Consider the following 20,623-nt stretch of genomic DNA (forward strand, 5'->3'; position numbering starts at 1 on the left):
CAGGACAGCTGCTGACTCACCTGCCCGAGGCCGCTCACGGGCCCCCGCCCCGCCTGTCCCTGCGCCGGCCGAGCCCTCGGCCCGGGGCTGCAGAGCCGGGGAAGGCGCCGGTGTCGTTCGTGGGGCGCGCTGTCCGCGGGGAGAAAATATAGAAGTGGTTTAACGTGAAAGGTGCAGGTCAGGGGAGCCGGCCCTGAATTCCTGCACAGGCTGAAAAACGTGCAGAGAAATAGGTGCTCGGAGAAAGTTTGGGATAACTGGGCCAAAAGAGGTATTTGGAGTCATAATTCATAAGCTCCAAAAGCCGCTCTCCGTCCGAATTACAATGAGTGCGTTTGTTTAATATTTGTTTAACTTGGTGACTGTTTCTGTGGTTCCCTTTTTTCGCTTAGTGATTATGCGTTTCTGGACCTCTTTTTTTTTGTGTGTGTGTGTCTGTGGGGTAGAGCATATTCTTCCAGCTTACATGAGAGGTAGAGGTAAGCCCTGGTAAACTTGTCCTAAAGTGGAGTTTGTTGCCTTTTAGAGGCAATCAGAGAGTCCTATGAGTGTTTTATGAGTGTATACCTGTGTGTCACAGAATATATCACCGGTGTCTTGTGGTCAGGGCTTTGCACAAATCTGTAAATTCTCCCATGTGTGTATCCACATCCATTCTATTTTTAATTTTTCCTTTGCTGGTTGTGCAAAGTTTTGCTGAGAAAGCTTTGTTCTAAAAGAAAATAGATTATTTTTTTTTTATTTGTTTTATATTCGAAATAATTTCTTGATGTGTCATTCTGCTGTTAACAATTGTAGAACTGTTGGATGTGGAGTGTCAAGCTGTTAGTTAAATAAACGTTAAAACCTCCTTTTTCGTTTTCCCAGGCAAATTGTAAATGCACCCACGTGGGAATGTGTTCTCCACTGGTGGGAACATGGATCTCTTGGGGTTTTTTTATCTGGCGACCAGGCTGTGGTCTGTATTTTGTATCCTTCTTTCCTGCTAATCAGGTGTTACAGCAGCAGGGGAGGTGAAGCAGTCAGGGCTTGTGCTGTGTAAGGATAACATTCCAGCGAGTGCTGGAACTTCAGGGAAATGTGTGGCTGGTCTCTGCAGCTTGAATGATGTTAACACTATAAAAAAAAAGTCACCTTTTCATGTGGACAAAACCAGAAAGCACAGGAATATCTGGTAGCTCTGATTTCAAACACTAATAAAGCACAGCTGGTACTGTGGTTGGTGAAGCCTTTCATTTTGTTTATGCTTTATGAAGTTGAAAACAATCAGTGTGATATGCTTATAAACCCAAACCACTTTTTCCTCAGCCCAAAACTCTAGGATTACTCCTTCCCCACTGTGTGTTTTCCTTGATTTAAAATACATCTGGGGAATCACCCATGTGATGTTCTTGGTGTTTGTACAGAGAAGTGTAGCTCTAATGAATAGGGACTGTCCCTTAAGTGCATGTTTTGGAGCAGGTTTCAAGGCATTCCTAGAACTACTTGTTGCTAATGCATTATTTAACAGCACCTCCATTTAATATCGCAGAGGAGTCAGCTTCCTTCTATGAAAATGAGCAATTCTACAGAGAAAGAAGAAAGGCCTGTGTGGGAGGGAGGTGGAGGGAACCCTTCCTGTGGAGTGGCCTGGGCTTTGAAGGCTGATCAGTGATGTACAGCTCTTTATTTAGATATTCCAAATCAATACTTGTGCCCAGCTGACTGGGCTGGGCCAGCACAGCCCGGCTGTGGCCACAGTTACATGAGCACAATCTTTTTGTTAGTCTAGTTTATTCAGTTTGGGTAACTGCTCTGAACTTGCTCTGGGGATTCCCCATAGCACTTGAATTCCAGTCAGCCCATTTTCTTGTCACAGAAAATAGAATTTTATACCCCCAAACTGGGGAGTTCCTGATGATGGTATGGGAGCCTGAAAATAAACTTCTGGTTCTCCAGATGTAAAATTCAGGTTTGCCCTCCTCTCTTCCTTATGGCTTGGAATAATTGGGGGTTTTTTTATCAGAGATGGTCACTGGAGCTTATGTTCTGTCAGTGGTAGAGACTGGCAGTCCAGCAGCTTTATGCTGTGTAACAGAGGACTTGAATAAAAGTGTCTCTCATAAGTGAGTCTTAAGTGAGAATCTCGGGTGACTTCCTGGTGTGCTGACACGGCTCTCCTGCCTTTTCCCGGGGGAGTCAGCAGGAGAACAGCACGTGTTTAAGAGCTCAGGTGGCAAGGAGCCTTCTCTGCTTAAGTTACTTTTCCAGTCTTTCATCTCCTCCAAAGTGTAAAGTGCAGGCCTATTTAATGGGATGGAGTTCAACATCTGATATGAAATGAAAACATTTCGAGGGGTTAAAATAAACCATGGAATTGCACAGTTTTAGTTTAGTCTTTCATCTGCTGTATGGTGGTATTGAGCACGTGGCAAACTGTGGAAATAAGAGCCCTATTATGAGTCTCTTGGTATTTACACCGACTTTGTATAAAATAACATGGAAAAAATAAAAGTCACGTTTGAAAATCTGGCCCTTCACTTGGCGCGATAAGATTTAAATTTACTCCAAATTGAGGGTGAAGTTGTTGGCTTTTTAAACTTTTATTACTGAATTATGTTTAAACTGTAGTCTTTGAAAGCCAAACGTTTACATTGCTGCCATGTGTGGACAGTTCCTGTGGTGTCCATGCTGCCCATGCTGAGAAAGGATTTGAGAGACAGGATAAAGTCTCTCAGTGATATCAAGATTGTGCCGCTTCTGACGTGATGAGAGTTCCTCCTGTGGGCTGGGCCTGGCTTTTTTTGTAGTAGGCAGGTATGAATCATCCCTTCTGCCTTATTGTTAGTTAATGGTACTGTAATTGGAGTATTTCTAGAGGAGGAATGTTCCCAGATAATTCCTTTATTTGAAAGTTTTGGAGGAAGGTGGGGGTGGTGAAGGTGTAGCTCGTTTTGAGTTAGCATGGTGTTAACATGCTAACAACGGGCTCGTTGTCTCCTTATTTCATTCCTTTGTTTGCATGTGAGAACTCCAAAGCTCGTATTCTCCAAAAGATTGTAATCAAATGTGAGGTGAAGGTTGGGCTGGAGGGTGGTAAGTGCACCTTCACATCTGCTGTGTGTAACACACACCTGAGTATGTGATACTGAGGCGTTTTGTTCCATGTGTTCTGCTCTTGCTAAAAAATTATTGAAAGTTTTTATTTTCACTGTAGGGCAGCAGTATAATTCACCAGAAAAAAAAAAAACCACCGAGTTTTTTTATTTATTAGCTTATTACCCTTTTAACTCATATACAAGCTGTTCTGCTTTTTGTAACCTGGCTGCTGCTATCTCTGAATTCCTTTCAGCATCTCTGGTATGTTGTGTGTGCCTGATACGGAGGTTTGGGAGTAATTTTTGTCCAGTACTCTGTTTGCTTTGCCCTTGCTGGGCAGAACACTAAGATTTTGAAATTAAATTTGTCTAGTCTACATCAAATGCTTATTCTTTTATTGGCACCCAGTTTAGTTTTATACCTGCCCCCACTGCAGCCTCGTGTTTTAATGAGTGTTTGCTTTACAGATGACTTAGGAGACTGAGCTTGAGTGGACTTGTGAGCTGGGTATGGGTTGAATGATTATATTGACTAAATGCAGATCCTACCCCTGGAAGTAATTAGTAATAAGTCAGTGATTAAGCTTTCGTTCATATTTTCTGAGTATTTTCATATACCATGGATAGAACCATGATTTAAAAGATCGTGCAATCAAAATTTGAGTCTTGATAATAGAAGTGAATCTTCTGAATGCTTTTAGGGGTAGTGGCTGGTTGCCTCTGTTCTCTCTCTCAAGAGCAGAATTGGCTTGAGCTCAGCTCACTAAAGCTTTGCTGCACGTGGTTTGTTCTTGGTAGTCTTCACGTCAGAGGCATTTTCATTTCTTGGCCAAACAATTGGGAGTCTGAAGGCTGTTCATTCTTGTGGAGGTGAACCGTGGCTGTGTCACAATCCATACACTCTGTTCTCAAGTGCACTCGTAGTTCTTTGAGAAAAATTCCAGGTATTCACATAGCACAGGAGGTTAATCACCGTCCTGTTTGAGTCACCACATGGGTGCTGACTGTGAATTCTGGCGCTCAGTGAGAGCGGCTGTTTCAGCAGCATGTGAGAATCTGCATTATCCTTAAGTTTGTCACCTTAATGCTAATGAGCTCCCATTAAATGGAACAATGAGACAACCTTTGCCTGCTCGAAAGTACACGTTTTATCAAGTCCAAAAATAGTTACAACTTCGGGAAAAAAAAAACCCAAACAGTTGTTTTAACTGACTTCTCAATGCCATTTCAAAATAGTGGTTGTATTTCTAGTGCACTTTTAATTCCATAACTTTTCAGGTTTAACATTCAAATAGTTCTGTTGCTTGAGGGTGTTTGATTTCCATCTTAATGACGTTAAGATATATTTTGTTGTAGTTTGGAGCAGAATTTCGACGGTTTTCTCTGGAGAGGTCCAAGCCTGGAAAGTTTGAGGAATTCTATGGATTGTTGCAGCATGTGCACAAGATACCAAATGTTGATGTGCTGGTGGGATACACGGACATTCATGGGGACCTGCTGCCTATCAATAACGATGACAATTATCATAAAGCAGTTTCCACAGCCAATCCTCTCCTCAGGATTTTCATTCAGAGAAAAGGTAAGTGCAGTTGAAATATGTGAATCATCTGTTTATCCAGTTGTCCCACATGTCAGCAAACAGTGTGATGTATGGAGGAAAAAACCCTTTAGCCCCATTTCATCATGTTGAATTCCGTAGTAATTGTGGATCATGAAAGGTATTCACAACTTGTCTCTCTTGAAAGAACTTCCTCAGGCAACCTATTTATACTTTGTGCTTTTTTGCTAGTTCAGTTAAATTAAATCTCTGGCAAATGCTTCCTTCTGGTTTTATGCAGGCAAATGAAAATAAACTTTAAACCTCTAGGGCTTTCTGCTCTGTATGTAGGATACTTTTCACTTAAAATTCCAATCTTGATCAGATGAGAAAAGAGGCTGGAAAGGAATATTGGAAGTCTTATTACATGAAGTATTAAATTTAATACACAAGTATAAATTCAAGGCTCACATAGTAATATGCTACTCTTCTCACACTTTCCTAATAAAACATTTTGAAGCTTTGAATTGACAAGCTTATTTCAGTTAGCAAACCTCAGATGTGAGTGCTGCTGGGTTGTTGGTCTGCCTTGAGAAGTAGCATGTCTGCTCTGGTTGTGTGTTCCTAATACCTGCATTTGTTCAGGAAGGGAAGTTGTATTTGTTCTTGTGATGTTCACTGTCTCTGGTTGTTGCTAAGACAGGCATCTTTCCCTTGGAAAATACTTGGGCATCAGAACCTTTTATCAACATTCCCACTCCAAAAAATGAACAACTCCAGCACAGCCTGACACTAACCCAATATTCACAACCAGTGTGGCTGCTTGGCAGCTGCTGTGCCCTGGCAAAATGGTTGGTTGGTTTGTGTTGATAGTATAATCTGGTGAGGGCTGTGCTTTCAGCCCTGAAATGCCAAAGGCATGAACCATTTGCTTTAATAGAACCTGGAGGTGGACAAGGTCTATGATTCCATTTAATCCCCTACAGTAGCCATATGACGAGAACGGATAAGCCACTTTGTCAGGCTGGGATTATTGAGTTTATATTTTAACACCATATGTTTTTAGATTGTCACTAGTGTTACCTGTCTAATGTTGCCTGTTCCTGTTACATTTTTAACACCTTATATCATCATTTAAAGCCTAGTGGATTAGTTGTTACTACTCTGGTACAAAGAGTTGGTAAGAGAACTGATACAATGCACAGAAGTAGAAATAAGATTAACCCACTATAGTTTATCAGAACAAGAACTGACTGGCAGGAAAAGCTGTGTGGAAAGTATCAGTTGTCATTGCCTTCCCTTGGACATGAGAGCCTTCTGGCTATGGAGTTTTAGGGAATAGGGAACCCAGGCTGGAATGTTAGTCCAGCACTTCCAGTGCTGTACTTTGTTGTGAGTTAATTGTGACCACACTGATCATGTCTGATTAAATTGAGGCTTTGACTTCATTGGCATCTTTGCCATAGAGAGCAGATATTTGTTTGATGGAAAATAAAGAAGTAACTTGGTTCTGTATTTTATTTGTGATGATTTGCCTGTAACCAAAGCTGAATTGCTGGAGTTAGGGATGGGTTGTATTTTGGGCAGTGTGATTTAGCTGTGGTTAATTCATAGGATTGCAGGGAAGTTTATTGGCTGTACCTCTGAAATGGAAAATAAATGCACAAATACCTGCTATTGGTGGAGCTGCTTTGATCTATGCTGGTTTGGAACTATAATAAGTGACACAAGTTACTTTGCTCCCTACAAGGCTGCTTGTGGCTTTCATGCATTCTCTTAAATTAGTTGAAAAATTTCTGTGGGTTTTGTAGTGGAACTTCACCTTCTTTTGTGTTTTCAGCTATAGTAGTTGGGAATTTAAGACAAAAAGCCACTGTGAGGAAGAGAGGAAGTTTCTGCTGTCTTAAAATATGCAGAGTTTTTATTACACTGTCTTACCTGTTTAGAAACTACATTTAATGTGTGCAAAGCTAAGATAAGGTATGAGCAGACTGCAATAAAATCTAATGTAAATAGTATTAACTTCTTAGTACATTGCATTCAAGGAACACCTTAAGGGGCTGAAATGGAAGCAACAAGATGTTTGTGCATTTATTCAAAAGTGACAGTTGTGATAATGTTGTTAAGCCACAGTAATCACTCTTTCCTCTTCAGTTGTGACTCCTCATTTCTGAAAGCTGTCAGTTTGTCCTAAGCATTGTTGTGCCTTGGTTAATGTGGTCCTGTACAAAATTACACCATTCCCCCTAGACTCCTCTAACTGTACTTCACTAAATTCCTTTAAAATACTTCAAACTCCTCCCGTGCTAAATCCAAACTGGGGCTTGATGTGGCACAAGTGGAGATTGGCTGTCAGCTTGTGGAAGGCAGTTCCTGGCTGGAATTTCGTTCTGCAGTTTAACAGATTAACAGGTACTGTTGACATCTGGTATTTAAAGGTTAAACTGATGTATTGTGATTAAATCCAGATGTATGGGAGTCACTCTGTCTGTGAGAAAAACCCGACTGAAGAGACAAAGGGGGGAACACAGACTGAAGGACAGTTTGATGTGGGGAACTTTGCATTGTAAATACAAGTATAATAGAGATAACAGAAGATGTATTTCATTATAATATCCTTAAAAGTAACTTGCAGGATATTAAATTAAATATACCACTCCTGCAAGTTCTGCATGTATGTGGCTGTATTTAGTGAAAAGTGCATTCTTTGGTTAATCCATTTGTGCCTCTTTTCACCAAGAAGCTTTATTTTGGTGAGAAGTAAGAGCAGTTGGCTTTTTTAAACGGCTCTTTATGGACTATCCTAGTTATTCTGAGGCCTCTTCCTAAAAACACAGGTTAGTTTCCTAAAGCCATGTTTTGTGTATCTTGTGACTAGGAAAAGATTTGTTGGGGCTTATTTAAAAAATGCAAAATTGCATCTATATTCAAATGTGCTAACTGTTTGGGGGCTTTGAAAGTTGAATTCTTGGGGGGTAACTCTACATTGCTTTGCAAATAGATCAGGAAAATATTTGAAAAATCTGTCTTCAGCAATGTTAAATTGAAAACAGATTTGGCACTTGTGAGCTTTTGTTTTCAGCTTCACTGAGTGAGTCTGTACAGATTGGTGCCACCTTGAGCTTGAAACTGCTGGGGAAAATCATCCCTGCACTGTGTGGCCGTTCTTCTTAACGCTATCTGGAGTTTACACCTTGTCCTTTGGCTTTAGGCCAAAATATTTTCTGCCACAGCTTTAAACTGATTAGTGAGGTGCCAGAACAAAGATGCCTTTGTACTTGAGAGTATTGCTTTAGAAAATTTGTTTAGCAGTGGAAGGGAGGTTAACCAGAGTGTGCTGTTTGGCTGAGATTTGGACAGATGGGTTTTTATCAACCTTTTGCTGCTTTTATCCCCACAAACTCTGTAACTGTATATCTGAAGGTTCATGCTAGTTTTGAATTATTAGACAGCTAAGAGCAGTTATAATGCAAAAAACTTACCCTCTGGTGCTTCAGAGTTTCTTAAATGTTTTGACATCTGGCTTACAATTTTAGGATGCTTTTATTTCAGCAATGTGTCCTGTAACTTAAAGTTTCTAAAAACAAAAAAAACCCCAACTCTGTTAAGATTTCTGATTGTATATTTGTCTTTTGAAAGAGACTTAAATTTCCTATCTCTTCTAAGAAATATTTTTCTGATCTTCATTTTTGGGTTAAAAGCATTTTTAAATCTGTTATTTTGCATGTTTACTTAATATTTCTTTCAAAGCCAGTCCTTTTGCTACTGATCTTTGTGTTCCTCTAATTATGGAAAATCTTGAGTTGGACAGAATTTTAAGCCTTACAAGGTGTTGTGGAAGCCAGGCTGGGTGGTGGCTTTTGTGAAGGAAGTTGGGAACAATTCTAGATCTAACTTGGGTAAAGAGCACAGACTGTCTTTAATCACTTGCAGGACACGGTTTGGATGTAATAAATGTGTGTATGTTTGTATATCCAGTCCATGCCAGACTGGGGTGGGAGTGACCTGCCATGAAGGTGAGGAAGCCCTTAGAGCCACTGTGGCAAGCTGGGAATGTTGATGTGATACACATTTGATAGGACAGAACAGGTAAAATACCAGATCCTGTCTGATTCTCTTGAGTTTGTGCCCTTTAAGGAGAAACCCCCATAAACTCAATATCTGTGCAATGCACATGGGGGAGTCCATGACCTAAAAAATAACCTTAGCACTCATTATTGTTCTTAAATCTAATATTCAAGTCACCACTGTCTACTGTTTGTCTAAAACCATTTATATTATCACTTTCTTGCTGATGTTGTGTTACTTTGTATTTAGCAGTAAAAGATATTTAAAGCCAGACCAGTCTGGGATCTGATTTCACAATTGTCCTTTCCAAGTTGTTTTGTAAACAATTGCAACTCTAAAAAAAACCCCCAAAACAAACAAACAAAAGACTATTGCAACTCATTGAATTGCAAAAATCCTTCCAGTGAAACACCAGATGTCTAACTGGAAACTGGTTGGATGGGTTGTCAGGAGAGATAAGGGCAAAACTTCTCACACTTTCTTCTTTAATCATAAATTTTAAGCCCACAACAAAGGAATTGCTCTGTGTTACCTGAAAAGGCAGCACAGTGGAGTTCAGCAATGGAATAATGGGGTTTAAACAGCTGATCTTCAGTCAGTCAGATATCCCAAGGGGCATTTTACAGAGAAAATGGTAAGTTTGCACTTTTGGAGGTGCTTTACTCTTCAGACATAGTCCACCTGTTTTATGCTTTAGTTTGGGAGGTTGGATTGGTTTTTAATGAACCAACAAGTCAGTTATACTGAACACTCTTAGGAATCTGAAGAACAGGTTTTAGGCTATTTCTAAAGCCTCCCTGTTTGATGTTGAGATCTAATGTTATTTTATTTTAACCTTAAATTACAAAGTAACTGAGATTGTCACAGAAGCCACTCCAGAGTATGGTAGGGCTGTATTGAATCAGGTGCCTTCAGCAAGAATTCCTGTTTGTCAGTTAAATTGTTTAACAGCTTTACCTGTGAACATCAATGCAAAAGATGCTCTGTCTTTAGCAAACAGCTAAACAACAGCTTTGCCTCCCTTACTGTGTGATTAGTTTTTTTAAACAAAAAAAACGAGTAAATGAGGCCATCAGGACACATTTTTCTAAACCATGTTGGTGTGCTGTTGTGTACACACAAGGTAGGTTTATAGTAAGTCCCTTTGGGACTTTCTGTGTGGGCTAATTTAAATTTGTTTCTTCTTCTCTTGCCCTTTTTCTTTTAGAATACCAAGTCCAAGGCTGCCTGAGCAGAGCAGTCAAAGGGCTGTTCTTGTTTTCAGGGAGGAGTTAGTGTTCCATGCTGGAGTAGTGGTAAACTGTTGCTCCAGAAATACTTTCTCTGTTCTATTTTGCCTAAAGCATCTGAAGAGTCCAAATATAACTGATATATGTCTGTGTATCTCAGCTTCCAAAAGAAGTGTCTTTGACTTACCCAGCTCTCCCTTTGCACTGATTCCTCAGCAGTTGACAGCTCCTCTGAAATGCCACACCAGGGCAGCTTGCCATGGTTATTCCAATTCACAGATTGAAATGTATAGCCATTCTTTTGCTTTCTTGGCTCTACCAATGGCATCTTAATGTGATAATACAAAGAATCCCAACTTCTCTGAGTCCCAGAGCTCTGCTTGACTATTTTTTTATCCACTGCAGAAAAAAAAAAAATCTATGCAATTTTGCAAAAGCACAAGTTTAAGTCCAAGGAAATTCAGATCTTGATTGTATTTAGGTTCATTCTTTTTGGAGCACTATAGTGTATTAAAAGGAAAAATGGAACCTTTGGTAACTAGGCATTTCAGAAATCAGAAATCTCTTCCCTCAGTAGTTGTATGATTAACGTGTTTTCTTTTTGGAAGTTCTAAGCCATTTGCATATTTTGTATCCAATTGTGGCAGTTACAGCATTGCCTGCATGAACAGTTTGGCCTCAAGTGTTTGTGTGCAAGGTCTCTTTGTTTCTCTCCACAGCCATTTTACCTACATGGCGTGGGGGCAGGGGAGAGTGCAGAGTGGAATAAGCTTTCTGGAGTTTGAATCCAGGTCACTTGGCTGGCTCCCAGCAGCTAGGCAATAATAGGCACACTGGCTGCTTTCCCTTTTTCATTCTTCCTTTTCCAATGATCTGAAACCTGAGCAGAGAAAACTAGCAAGTGGAATTACTCTGAATAAAATTAAAATGTTTCTAGGAATGTGCTCACTCTTTCCATTCTGCCCTTTCTCTCAAGCAGCTGTGGTTCTTTGTGTCTGCCGCTGCTAACTTGCTGTAATTTTTTTGTGTACCCTCTTTCCTTTGGTAGAAGAAACCCAAAAGTATTACAAACTTTGAATCTCATAACATTAAAACTTTTGGTTTGCGAGTAAAGAGAAATGTTTCTACTGCAGTAAAGCAGAAACCTTCTAGATGAGGTGTTTTACTCAGCCAGCCTCTACCACAGTAGCAGTGTGCTCTGAGCCCCAACTGAAGGATCTAACCCCTTGTGCTCTCTCTAACCCCTTGTGCTCTCTCTAACCCCTTGTGCTCTCTCTAACCCCTTGTGCTCTCTCTAACCCCTTGTGCTCTCTCTAACCCCTTGTGCTCTCTTGCAGAAGATGCAGACTACAGTGCCTTTGGGACAGACACCATGACCAGGAAGAAGAACGTCTTGTCCAACGTGCTCCGGCCGGACAACCACAAGAAGAAGCCCCACATTGTCATTAGCATGCCCCAGGACTTCAGGCCAGTGTCCTCCATCATAGACGTGGATATCCTCCCCGAAACCCACCGCAGGGTGCAGCTCTACAAGTACGGCACCGACAAACCCCTGGGCTTCTACATCCGAGATGGCTCGAGCGTCAGGGTGACCCCGCACGGCTTAGAGAAAGTGCCAGGGATTTTCATATCCAGGCTTGTCCCTGGAGGGCTGGCTCAGAGCACAGGCTTACTGGCTGTCAATGATGAGGTGCTGGAGGTGAATGGAATAGAGGTGTCGGGCAAAAGCCTCGATCAAGTTACAGACATGATGATTGCAAACAGCCGCAACCTGATCATCACGGTCAGACCCGCCAACCAGAGGAACAATGTCGTCAGGAACAGTCGGACTTCGGGCAGCTCCAGCCAGTCCACTGAGTCCAGCCTTCCAAGCAGCACACCAAATATTCTGGGAAACCTCTTGCAAGGAGAAGAGGAGAGCGACGAAGAGGACATTATTATTGAAGATAGTGGGGAGCCACAGCAGATCCCAAAAGCTGCTCCTACCAGCGAAAGCATAGAATCATTGTCACAAATTGAACTCCTTCACGAGTCCACACAAAATGGATTCCTGCCTTCCAGTGAGATGAACTCCAATCACTCAGCAGGCAGCAGTAGCATGGAATATGACGTACCAGATCCTGGGCGTAAGTCGTTGGAAGAAGATGGGACTATAATAACACTATGAAATTCCATTGGTGTACTTTGTATTAAGTAAGGATGCCATACATGTTTTAATTGGGCTTAATATGTAATACATTTGATACCTCTCCATCTACCAAGCACTGCAGTTAGATTAAGAGGAGGGAAAAAAGTAAATACAAGAAATTCAAAATGATGTAAGTTAACTAACTTCGTTAATTCTGCACTTCAGTGTAAATAATTCACAAAGCTGGAAGATAATTGATAAATGGCTGAAATCGGATGAGGAAAATTTAAATTGAAAATGAAGGATAGCTAAGAGATGCCTGTGAGCTTTCTTTTAAAGGTACTTGATTTTTTTATTATTAATGTCGAATACTACTGGTTCTATAGAAGTAAACTTAATTATGTGTGAGGCTGACTATCTAATGTCCTGTGGTTTCATGTTCATGTGAAGTACTGCTTACGTGTGATGGACCTGCTTTAGCCACCTCACTCCTGCCCTGGGCTGCAGAGCTGCTTGTGGGGCTCTGCAGGAGGAAGCTGGAAGATAAAGTGGAGGTGGGTGGGAAGAGCTGGAGGTGGCTGGGCTGTTCCCTGGCTGACACAGGGAGCACAGTTGTTTGGAGCTGGGGGCTTGGAGGGTGACTGTTCCTTTGTAGGTGAATGTGCAACCACAGGCTCGTTAGTCATGCACCTTTCCTGGTTCTAATGGCCAGGCAAGCTTACTTTTAATGACTCTGATTTTGAAATTCAAATGTGAAAAGTCTTAACACTAGTGCATCAAAGACCTGTTCTCATTGTAGTTTGCAATATTTTACAGACATCGTTGGATTTAGTTGCTAATCCCCATAAATTACAAAGAAATCAAATGTAAGCTTAACGCTATGGAAATAGCATAACATAATCTCTGTTAAAATTGCAGTCCTAGTGGAAGCTGTAAGGGTTTCTACTGGCAAAGGTTTGTTGTAGTGAGTCTGGATAACGTAAAAAGTGACTTTCTTCAAACCTGAACAAGTTAGAACAGCTTAAGTTAAATCCCTGGATTAAAAAAAGTCTTAAATCAGAAGGAGGCTTTACTACAACTTGTTTGAGCCATGTGATATGAACTTACCCATTATAATGAACTGAACTGTAAATGCAGATCTTTGTGTGCCCCTGGCTGGGTGTTTGGGATATTCCAGAACTGCTCTGTGCAGCAACACTGACAAGTCCTGATGCTGTGAGCACATAGGTGTGTGTGCAACCAGCTGCACTCACTGGCTTTCTTGCAGGGGAGGATTCTAACCTTGTTTTTCCCTTTCCCCTTTTTGTACCTCCTGCTTCACCGCTTTGGCACTCAGTTCCCAACCTGACTCTTCTCTGGGAACATAAGTTGTGTCAGGAAAGTGAGATGGGAAGTAACAGGATTGGGCAGGAGGATGGCTGGAGCTTGTCCCCAGGGATCCCATAGGCTCTAAGTAGGAAGTACCAGTTCTGTCCTGTGGTTCTGTGCTCACCAGAGCCAGGAGTCAGGTGCCTGGGAGCACGTTCTACCCTCTGGGAAGACAAGATGAGTGGGAAGGGACACTAACCCCTTTCTTTTTTCCCCTCAGTCTATCTTGAGGAAACATCTACCTCTGGTAACTTTACTAACAGGAGACTAACTGTAAGTTTAATGTTAAGGCATCTGTAAAGGTCTTCATAGACTATCAGAGGCTAAAGCTGTATTTAAGGTTTTTGTGACGATGCAAACACTGCTGCAGGAGCCCCTGCTGTTTGGTGTTAAAAAATGCACATTTGAAATGGGTATCTTGTGAGCAGGGGTGTTCTCAAACCTTGCCAAGAGAGGCATCCATGGCCTTTAGGATTTATGGAGAGTAGGCACAGCAGGCACTGGTGCTCTGCAAATACAGGTGAGGGTGCTCTGGCCTCACACTTCTTTATGGTTTCTTCAGTGTGTATAAGGAGAGGCCCTGGAACCTTTTACAAGAGCAAGAACTTTGAAGTGTTTCACTTATTTTGCTAATAGTTATTAAAAATGAAGTAACTACACCCAGTTAGTGTGAAATGCAACAAGTAGACTTTACCTGTACGTGTTTTCTCTCAGTGCTGCTTTACACTTCCTTTCTTTAAGGAAGATTGTTTACTTTAAAATATCTTTTTTTTTTTCCTTTATCAAAAGACTTTCCTTCCTGTATGAAATCACCAGTGGAGGGTGAGGCTCATTATTCTGCTAGTTTGCACTTCTGTGCCTTTGGTTTACTTGAATGTATTGTGAATAATCAAAGGAATAAAGGCACTTGGATGGGAAGACATGAGGTCCATAGGTACAGAGAATGAACTGGTAGTGCACTTAATGCAGGTGTAATGCTTTCATTCCATGGAAATCCCTTCTGGAGCTGATGTCCAGGAGTGTTTTGCAGCTTGGATCATGGCTTGGGCTGAGTCTGGGAATGCCCAGCTGGCAAGGGAACTGCTCAGCTCCCAGCCCAAGTCTGGTGTGTCAGCCAGGCTGTGCTTGGAGCAGGGGTGTGAATAGTTGGAATATACATGCCAGTATTAAGGACTTGTAGAAATTTAACTGGGGTCCTACTCTAAACTGCATGAGAGTTCATCCTTAGGACCTTTCCTGCAAACTGATTCATCTAAACGTGAGCTAATATTCTTTTTGACATATATCATGTTCTGTTTTACAGACATTTGGTAACATGTAGTAAAACTAAGCATTTGGGACTTGATAAAAACATTAAAGAATAAACCTAAAAATGCTTTTTTTTTTTTCAAGTTTGTATTTACAGCTACAATGACAGACTGCACAGCATGTAATTGCTTAATGCTGCAGTTACCACAAAGTTCCTAAAGTTCTTCCATATCTTACTAATGCATACACTGTTAATTACAAAAGATTTTTAAATTGCTACTTCAGGATGATCAACAGTTGATTATGAGTGGCTAAACTTAATTTTATATATAAATGATACTGGGGTTCACTATAAGGTTTTTTAAAATATGCTGATATTGTTACCCTTTCATTCACTACCTCCTAAATTTTTAACATCTTTACTGTTTTCTCCCTGGAAGACAATACTTAAAGGCTTGACTGTTTTATATAGATTTTATCTTTAGCTAAAAAAAAAAAGAGGAGAAAATCTAGAGGTGATGGTGAGGATGCTGCGCATGATTGACAATATTACGCTGCTATTGATGTAATCTTTGTGTATTGACTATCCTGTGTATGTAAATTGTATTTTCAATCCAGATTTTATAAATTAATTTATAAGTATCCCAATTATTTCAGAATGGAATGAAAAACTACAATTCCTTTGACTAGTGTTATATGTTGTACATACACAGTGGGGGGACAAGTCATTCCTCCCTTGCAATGGGAGATCTAAGTGCACCTTAATAGGAAGAACAAATTCTTAATAGAATTAAGATGCATTTACTTTGAAGTTCTGCTGTGGTACTGGAGAAGTCAAGCCTAACTGTGAATCATATTTTTTTTTTTCCACACCTGAGTTAAATTTAGGACAATGTTCTCACAAGCTGTCTTTAACATGTGTATTTTTGTGAATATTATGTATTTTCTAATTAAATTTTACTTGCAATGTGATTTTTACATGAATGAACTTGTTTAAAATGTCAAATATCAGTATTTTTCTTACAACTTTAATGTATAATGTACATTGGTATCTCACTGAATGAAGATTGATTTTACAAAATCAAGCTAGATGTAGTTGTATATTAGTCTTATATTTTTACAGACTGAAATAAACAGATATAGAAATAAAATGTTTTTTTTTCTCAATTACTTTGTCAGATAAATAAAAATGGGGAAGAATGTATCCTCTTTTTCTCAAGTTCCACGTTTTCCTCCTGGGCAGCTCAGCGGGCTGTGTTCTCCTGCCAGTCTTCACCCCGTGCTTCCTGTGCCTTCCCTGGGGCAGAGCTCTGCATGTGGGAGGTCACAGGGCTTCCAGACACTTGTCCTTGGTCCTCTTGACTAATCTGTGCTGTGCTTGTTCCTGCAGTAGCTGCAAATGGTGACTCCTGCAACAAGTGCCTGCCTGAGCACTGCTCCTCCAGAGTTTGGGTCCTGAGGCCTGGGAGGTGGTTCCTCACCCTCCTTCACCTGTGCCAGGTGCTGCTGGGGATGTGGAGTTGTCACTGCCACTGTAAGTATTGGACAAACTGTCTGTTTTAACTCACCCATTTTACTTGCAGATGTTTTCTCCCATCTCTTTTGCCTTTGCAGCCCCTGTAAACATTTACCCAGTGACCAGAGACTCGAGCTGTGTTCAGCCCTTTGTGTGTGGCTTTTGTTTTTGCCTCTCTGAGGCCAAGCACAGGACTCCTGTTCTGCACCTCCCTCTGTGTCTGCAGGCCTGTTTCACTTGTGTGGGCCAGTGCTTTTCATCCTTGCTGATGTAGCCTTTGGGAGGGGACAGAAGGGCTGAGAACACCATTGCAGTGTCTCAGTGTGCTGCTGAAAGAACCCAGGCTGCTCCTCTGGCCACTTGGGCCTCGGTGTCTTGGAGCTGGAAGACTTTTCTTGACTCTGCATGGACACTTTGAAGGAATGCTGGGGTGCTGTGGTGTGCCCCTGGGGTGCTGTGGTGTGCCCCTGTGGGCTCTGCAAATGCACCCTCTCCAGCATTCCTTGGCTCAGGACACAGGCTCTGGGGTCACTACTGAGGCAGCTCATGCTCTTTGCAGCAGGAGCACAGGCCACTTAGCTGGAACATAAGTATCCATTAAGGTTTTGATGTCTTCCTGGAGGTTCTGTGTATGGGAGAATTTGTCCTAAGTATAATCTACTAGGAATCAAGGGGATGGGTTATTGCAGGAGCTGTGTCCTCAGGAATGCCTGGATCTGTGAGGATAGAGGGAGCTTGACAGGTCTGGCTCTGCAGAGCAGGCACAGTCCAGGAGCTGGGCTGGGACACTTCCAGGGGCTGAGACTGAAGTACCCACTCAGGCAGGGCAGCAATGCCAGTTCTAGAAATCACTAATACCTACAGGTAGTTTTCTTAAACCGAGGAACTAATTTAAAGGAAGACTAACTTTCCCTACTGCTGCCTCCTCGAGGAAGGAATGCAGCTGTTAACTGCCATAACATCCAACCCTTAAACACCAGCAGTATTTAACTTCTCTCAAGGTGACAAGCTCTTAACAAGTTGGTAGGACTTGAGTTACTTTATGAAATTGAAAATTCATGTATGGTTACAGATAAAAAGACATCCCTGGATTTTCGTGAGTAACAAAGTGAAAATCCTCCTCTCCTCAGTACACCAGGAGAAAGATTTAGACTAGTACTAAATACACCTTTGAAGGTTTTTATCTTAAAACTAGCAGTGACATTCTAGTTTCAGACTTGCCAGAATTACTTCTGACAAACACGCATCTTTTGCAACACAAGTATCAGTGCTCAGATACTGGGATTGTAGTTGCATGTGGTAGTAGAAGAATAATCAGCTTTAAGGTAGCTTCATAAATGGCTTCCAATGCTAACATGAGGAAAAACGTACTGGACAGTTAGAATATTGTTCTTGGATGCTGTAGAAGTATGCAAGAAATGGTATGGCTGGTTCTTGGAGAGGCAAGATTGCAGCCAAGATATAAGAATTCAGACTCCTCGTGCAGCTACGATGATCACTTGTGTACTTTGCCACTCAAACAGGAGATAATTTTGTCTCTGAGGACTACATGTTGTGTGCTTGATTCTGAAAGTGCTTTAGAGCTATGAAGCACAAAGCAATTGAAGAAGTGCTGTGCTATTGAACCAGCAGTTTTTAGGGTTCAGAAGTGTTGCTAATAAGATATCATATCCTGTCCTTCCAGATAACATTCCTTTCCACTTGAACTACTGTTTAATTACCTGGTAGTATAAGGAAATACTTCGCATTTCATCAGTGTGAAAGGCTGGTTTCAGGCTCTGTGATGTTATGTTTAAGAAGGTCTAGAAGAGCATATTTGTTGCCTCCACTTTGGGTGCACAAGATTCTTGTCTTCTGTGGTGCAGTGGCTTCTCCAGAATGCTTTCATGTGAGCACCCGCAACACCCAGTTACTGATAATGGCTTTTTTTGTAATCACATCCTAATAGCTTAAATCCACTAATAACCTTGTTACTGAGCCTGCCTCTCATACTCTTTCTGTCCTGTGCTGTAAAACTGGAGAAGTAGGTACTTTTTTGCGAACTCATGAACAAATGAGCTAAAACTTAAAGCAAAAAAACTACTTGCAAAAGACAATTTAGGTGTTTTTGTTAAACGTTGAAATGCTATTAACTATCTTTCAAATATGCTTCAGGTGGTTAGTAAATGGATCTCTAGACTGTAGAAAGGCAGAAGGAAAGGAAGAAGGGAATGCAGAAAGAAAAGAAAGGGAAAAGGATGGAGGGAAGGGATAAGGGCAGGATCTTGTTGTGACCCAAGCACTGTGTCAGTTCTCTGCCTAATCTAGAGCTGAACGTCTCTGACCTCATGTCCTTTCAATACTCGCCAACAGGGATGGAGAAATTCCGAGCACCTTAAAGCTGCGTTTTCCTCTGCAGCCTTTCATGTCCTGGTGACTGAGACTGGACGCAGAGCCCGCCCCGCTCTGCCGTGAGCCGGGCCCGGGACCAGCCGAGACTCGGGGGTGCTGCGGCCGGAGGAGCCCCCGGAGCCCCGGGCGGGGGCTGAGGAGCTCGGCGGAGCTGCCCGAGCCCCCGGGGAGGAGGTGGGTGCCTGGACCGGTCCGTCAGCGGGCACCCAGAGGCTGCAGCTGCGGCCGGGGAAGGGCCGGGGATCCCGGCGGGGCTGTACCGGGTCCCACTCCCCCCGCCGGGCACCGCAGCCCCCGAGCTCGCCCCGCGGCAGCCGCGGAGGCTCCCGAGCCCCCTCCCCGAACCCTGGCGGGGCTGTGCGAGGAGCCGTCCCGGCCGTGCCCGGTGGGTCCGTGGGCAGCGCGGGGTGCTGATGTTCCCTCGGGACGAGCAGGGACAGGTCTGCAGGACCCCCGCATCTGGGATGCGGTGCTCGGTAAAGTTGAGCTGCAGAGTAAGAATTTCCATGCTTTTGTTTTTTAGGGTTTTTTCGTGGTTTTGGTTGGTTTTTTTTTTTTCTTAATTACTCTGGCTGGTGCTTGTTATTTGGTTTGTGGAAACCAAGCCTGCCGGTGTGTGAGTGAGGGCGGGCTCTGAGCGCGCTGTGACTGAGCGGAACAATGCTGGGTTTGAGGGTCCGAGGAGTGGCCAATTCCCCGAGTGAGTCCATGCTGGGACAGCGGAGTCTTGCACTGTCACAGTCCCGGTAATGGACAGGGGACACTTCAGATCCCTGAAGGCAAGAGGGAGGGTTTGAAGTTGCCCTTTTCAGGCTGAGATGCTCTCCCACCCCAAAAGAAGAGAGGAAGGCTCCAAAACCTGAAGTGGGGAGCACTAGGGAGTGTTCCCCTTTCTGACTTGTAGAAAGCTCTTATCCCACCTCTTTGGGCAGATTAAAGTTTTCCCTTGTTAAGATAAAAGATACTTCTAAACCAGCTTTTCAAGCAGTTTCCCTTGCCCCCTTCCTTCATTTTGACAGTAAAATGTTGTTGTGATTTATTTTTGTTGCCAAGAAAAAGAAAGGGAAACTTGTTCAGTTTCACCATTGAGAGAAATTTTTTCCCCGTGCCTTCCCCAAAACCATCTCTCCATCAGTTCCTTCTTTATATGTGGTTGTCAATGATTTGCAAGAAGTCAGACCGCTTACATCCAAAGCTTAGGATCTGTGTTTTGGTTTTGTGTTCAGCATTTCCAAGGTGATGACACAACTTAATCCAGGATACCCCATCATTTTCATATGGTTAAACCACTGACAGCTTCTGTCTTACTTGTGGGTTAGGATCTACTTTATTAGTCATGTACACATCTATAGTGGGCCACACACAAGTCTTGTTAATGCTGTTAACATTTACAAAAATGAATTTTCAAACTTGATTAAGATGGCGTTTGAATTAGTTAGTAGGGAATAAGCTTCATTTAAGTATTAGTTCATGTCAGCTGGAGTCTATTGATTCATCAAGTGCCACTCATACTGGAGTTAAATAAGAAATAAAGAAGACATAAACAATTTTCCTGTACAGTGCTGTACAGGAGTGTGTGTTTTTGTAACTGGGTGCCTGTTAGTTCTGACAAGAAGTACAGAAACAACTTGTGTTCTTTGCTCCTTGCAAGTCGTTCTGTTTCCTTCAGGCCTCTTCAGCTGAAATTAAATATGTGTGTTAATACTGATCTCTCTTGGACCTTGCACTTACATTGGTAGCCTGCTCAAAGCAGCCATGTCATTGAGGTGTTTTCCTACTTGGGAATTAATCACAGCTTTTGTGGCAACGTTTTCTTGAGTGTCTCTTCGGGTGGGCCTGGCCTTGCCAGCTCACCTCAGGCATGTCATTCAGCACCATGGAAATCAGAATGGAGCTTTTGGATTCCTTTGCACTGAGAGTTGCCTTAATTTTGCAGTTTTTAATTTTCAATTAGCAATAACTATTTCCTCAAGCATATGACTTCTAATTTTCATTATGAGGTTTAGTTTGTGTAGTGGTTGTACCAAGAAAAAAAGACTACAATACTGCTGAATACAAAAT

General features: G+C 42.1%; 1 protein-coding gene across 3 annotated transcripts in view; it reads left to right on the top strand.

Moving 5' to 3' along the window:
- The window catches only part of PARD6B (par-6 family cell polarity regulator beta), a 45,050-nt gene that overhangs the window by 365 nt on the left and 24,062 nt on the right, over positions 1 to 20,623 (top strand). For 2 of the 3 annotated variants that reach the window (XM_051802804.1, XM_051802806.1), the window contains exons 2-3: positions 4,434 to 4,656; positions 11,249 to 17,194. In XM_051802804.1, the coding sequence (XP_051658764.1) occupies positions 4,434 to 4,656; positions 11,249 to 12,078 (1,053 nt within the window). In that variant the 3' untranslated portion in view covers positions 12,079 to 17,194. The remainder of the gene's footprint in view (positions 1 to 4,433; positions 4,657 to 11,248; positions 17,195 to 20,623) is intronic. The other variant, XM_051802805.1, reaches the window with a different exon arrangement.

This window comes from Manacus candei, unplaced genomic scaffold (genome assembly GCF_025592945.1).
Source record: "Manacus candei isolate 608988 ecotype Guabito, Panama unplaced genomic scaffold, ASM2559294v1 h1tg000057l, whole genome shotgun sequence".
NCBI classification, from domain to species: Eukaryota; Metazoa; Chordata; class Aves; order Passeriformes; family Pipridae; genus Manacus; species Manacus candei.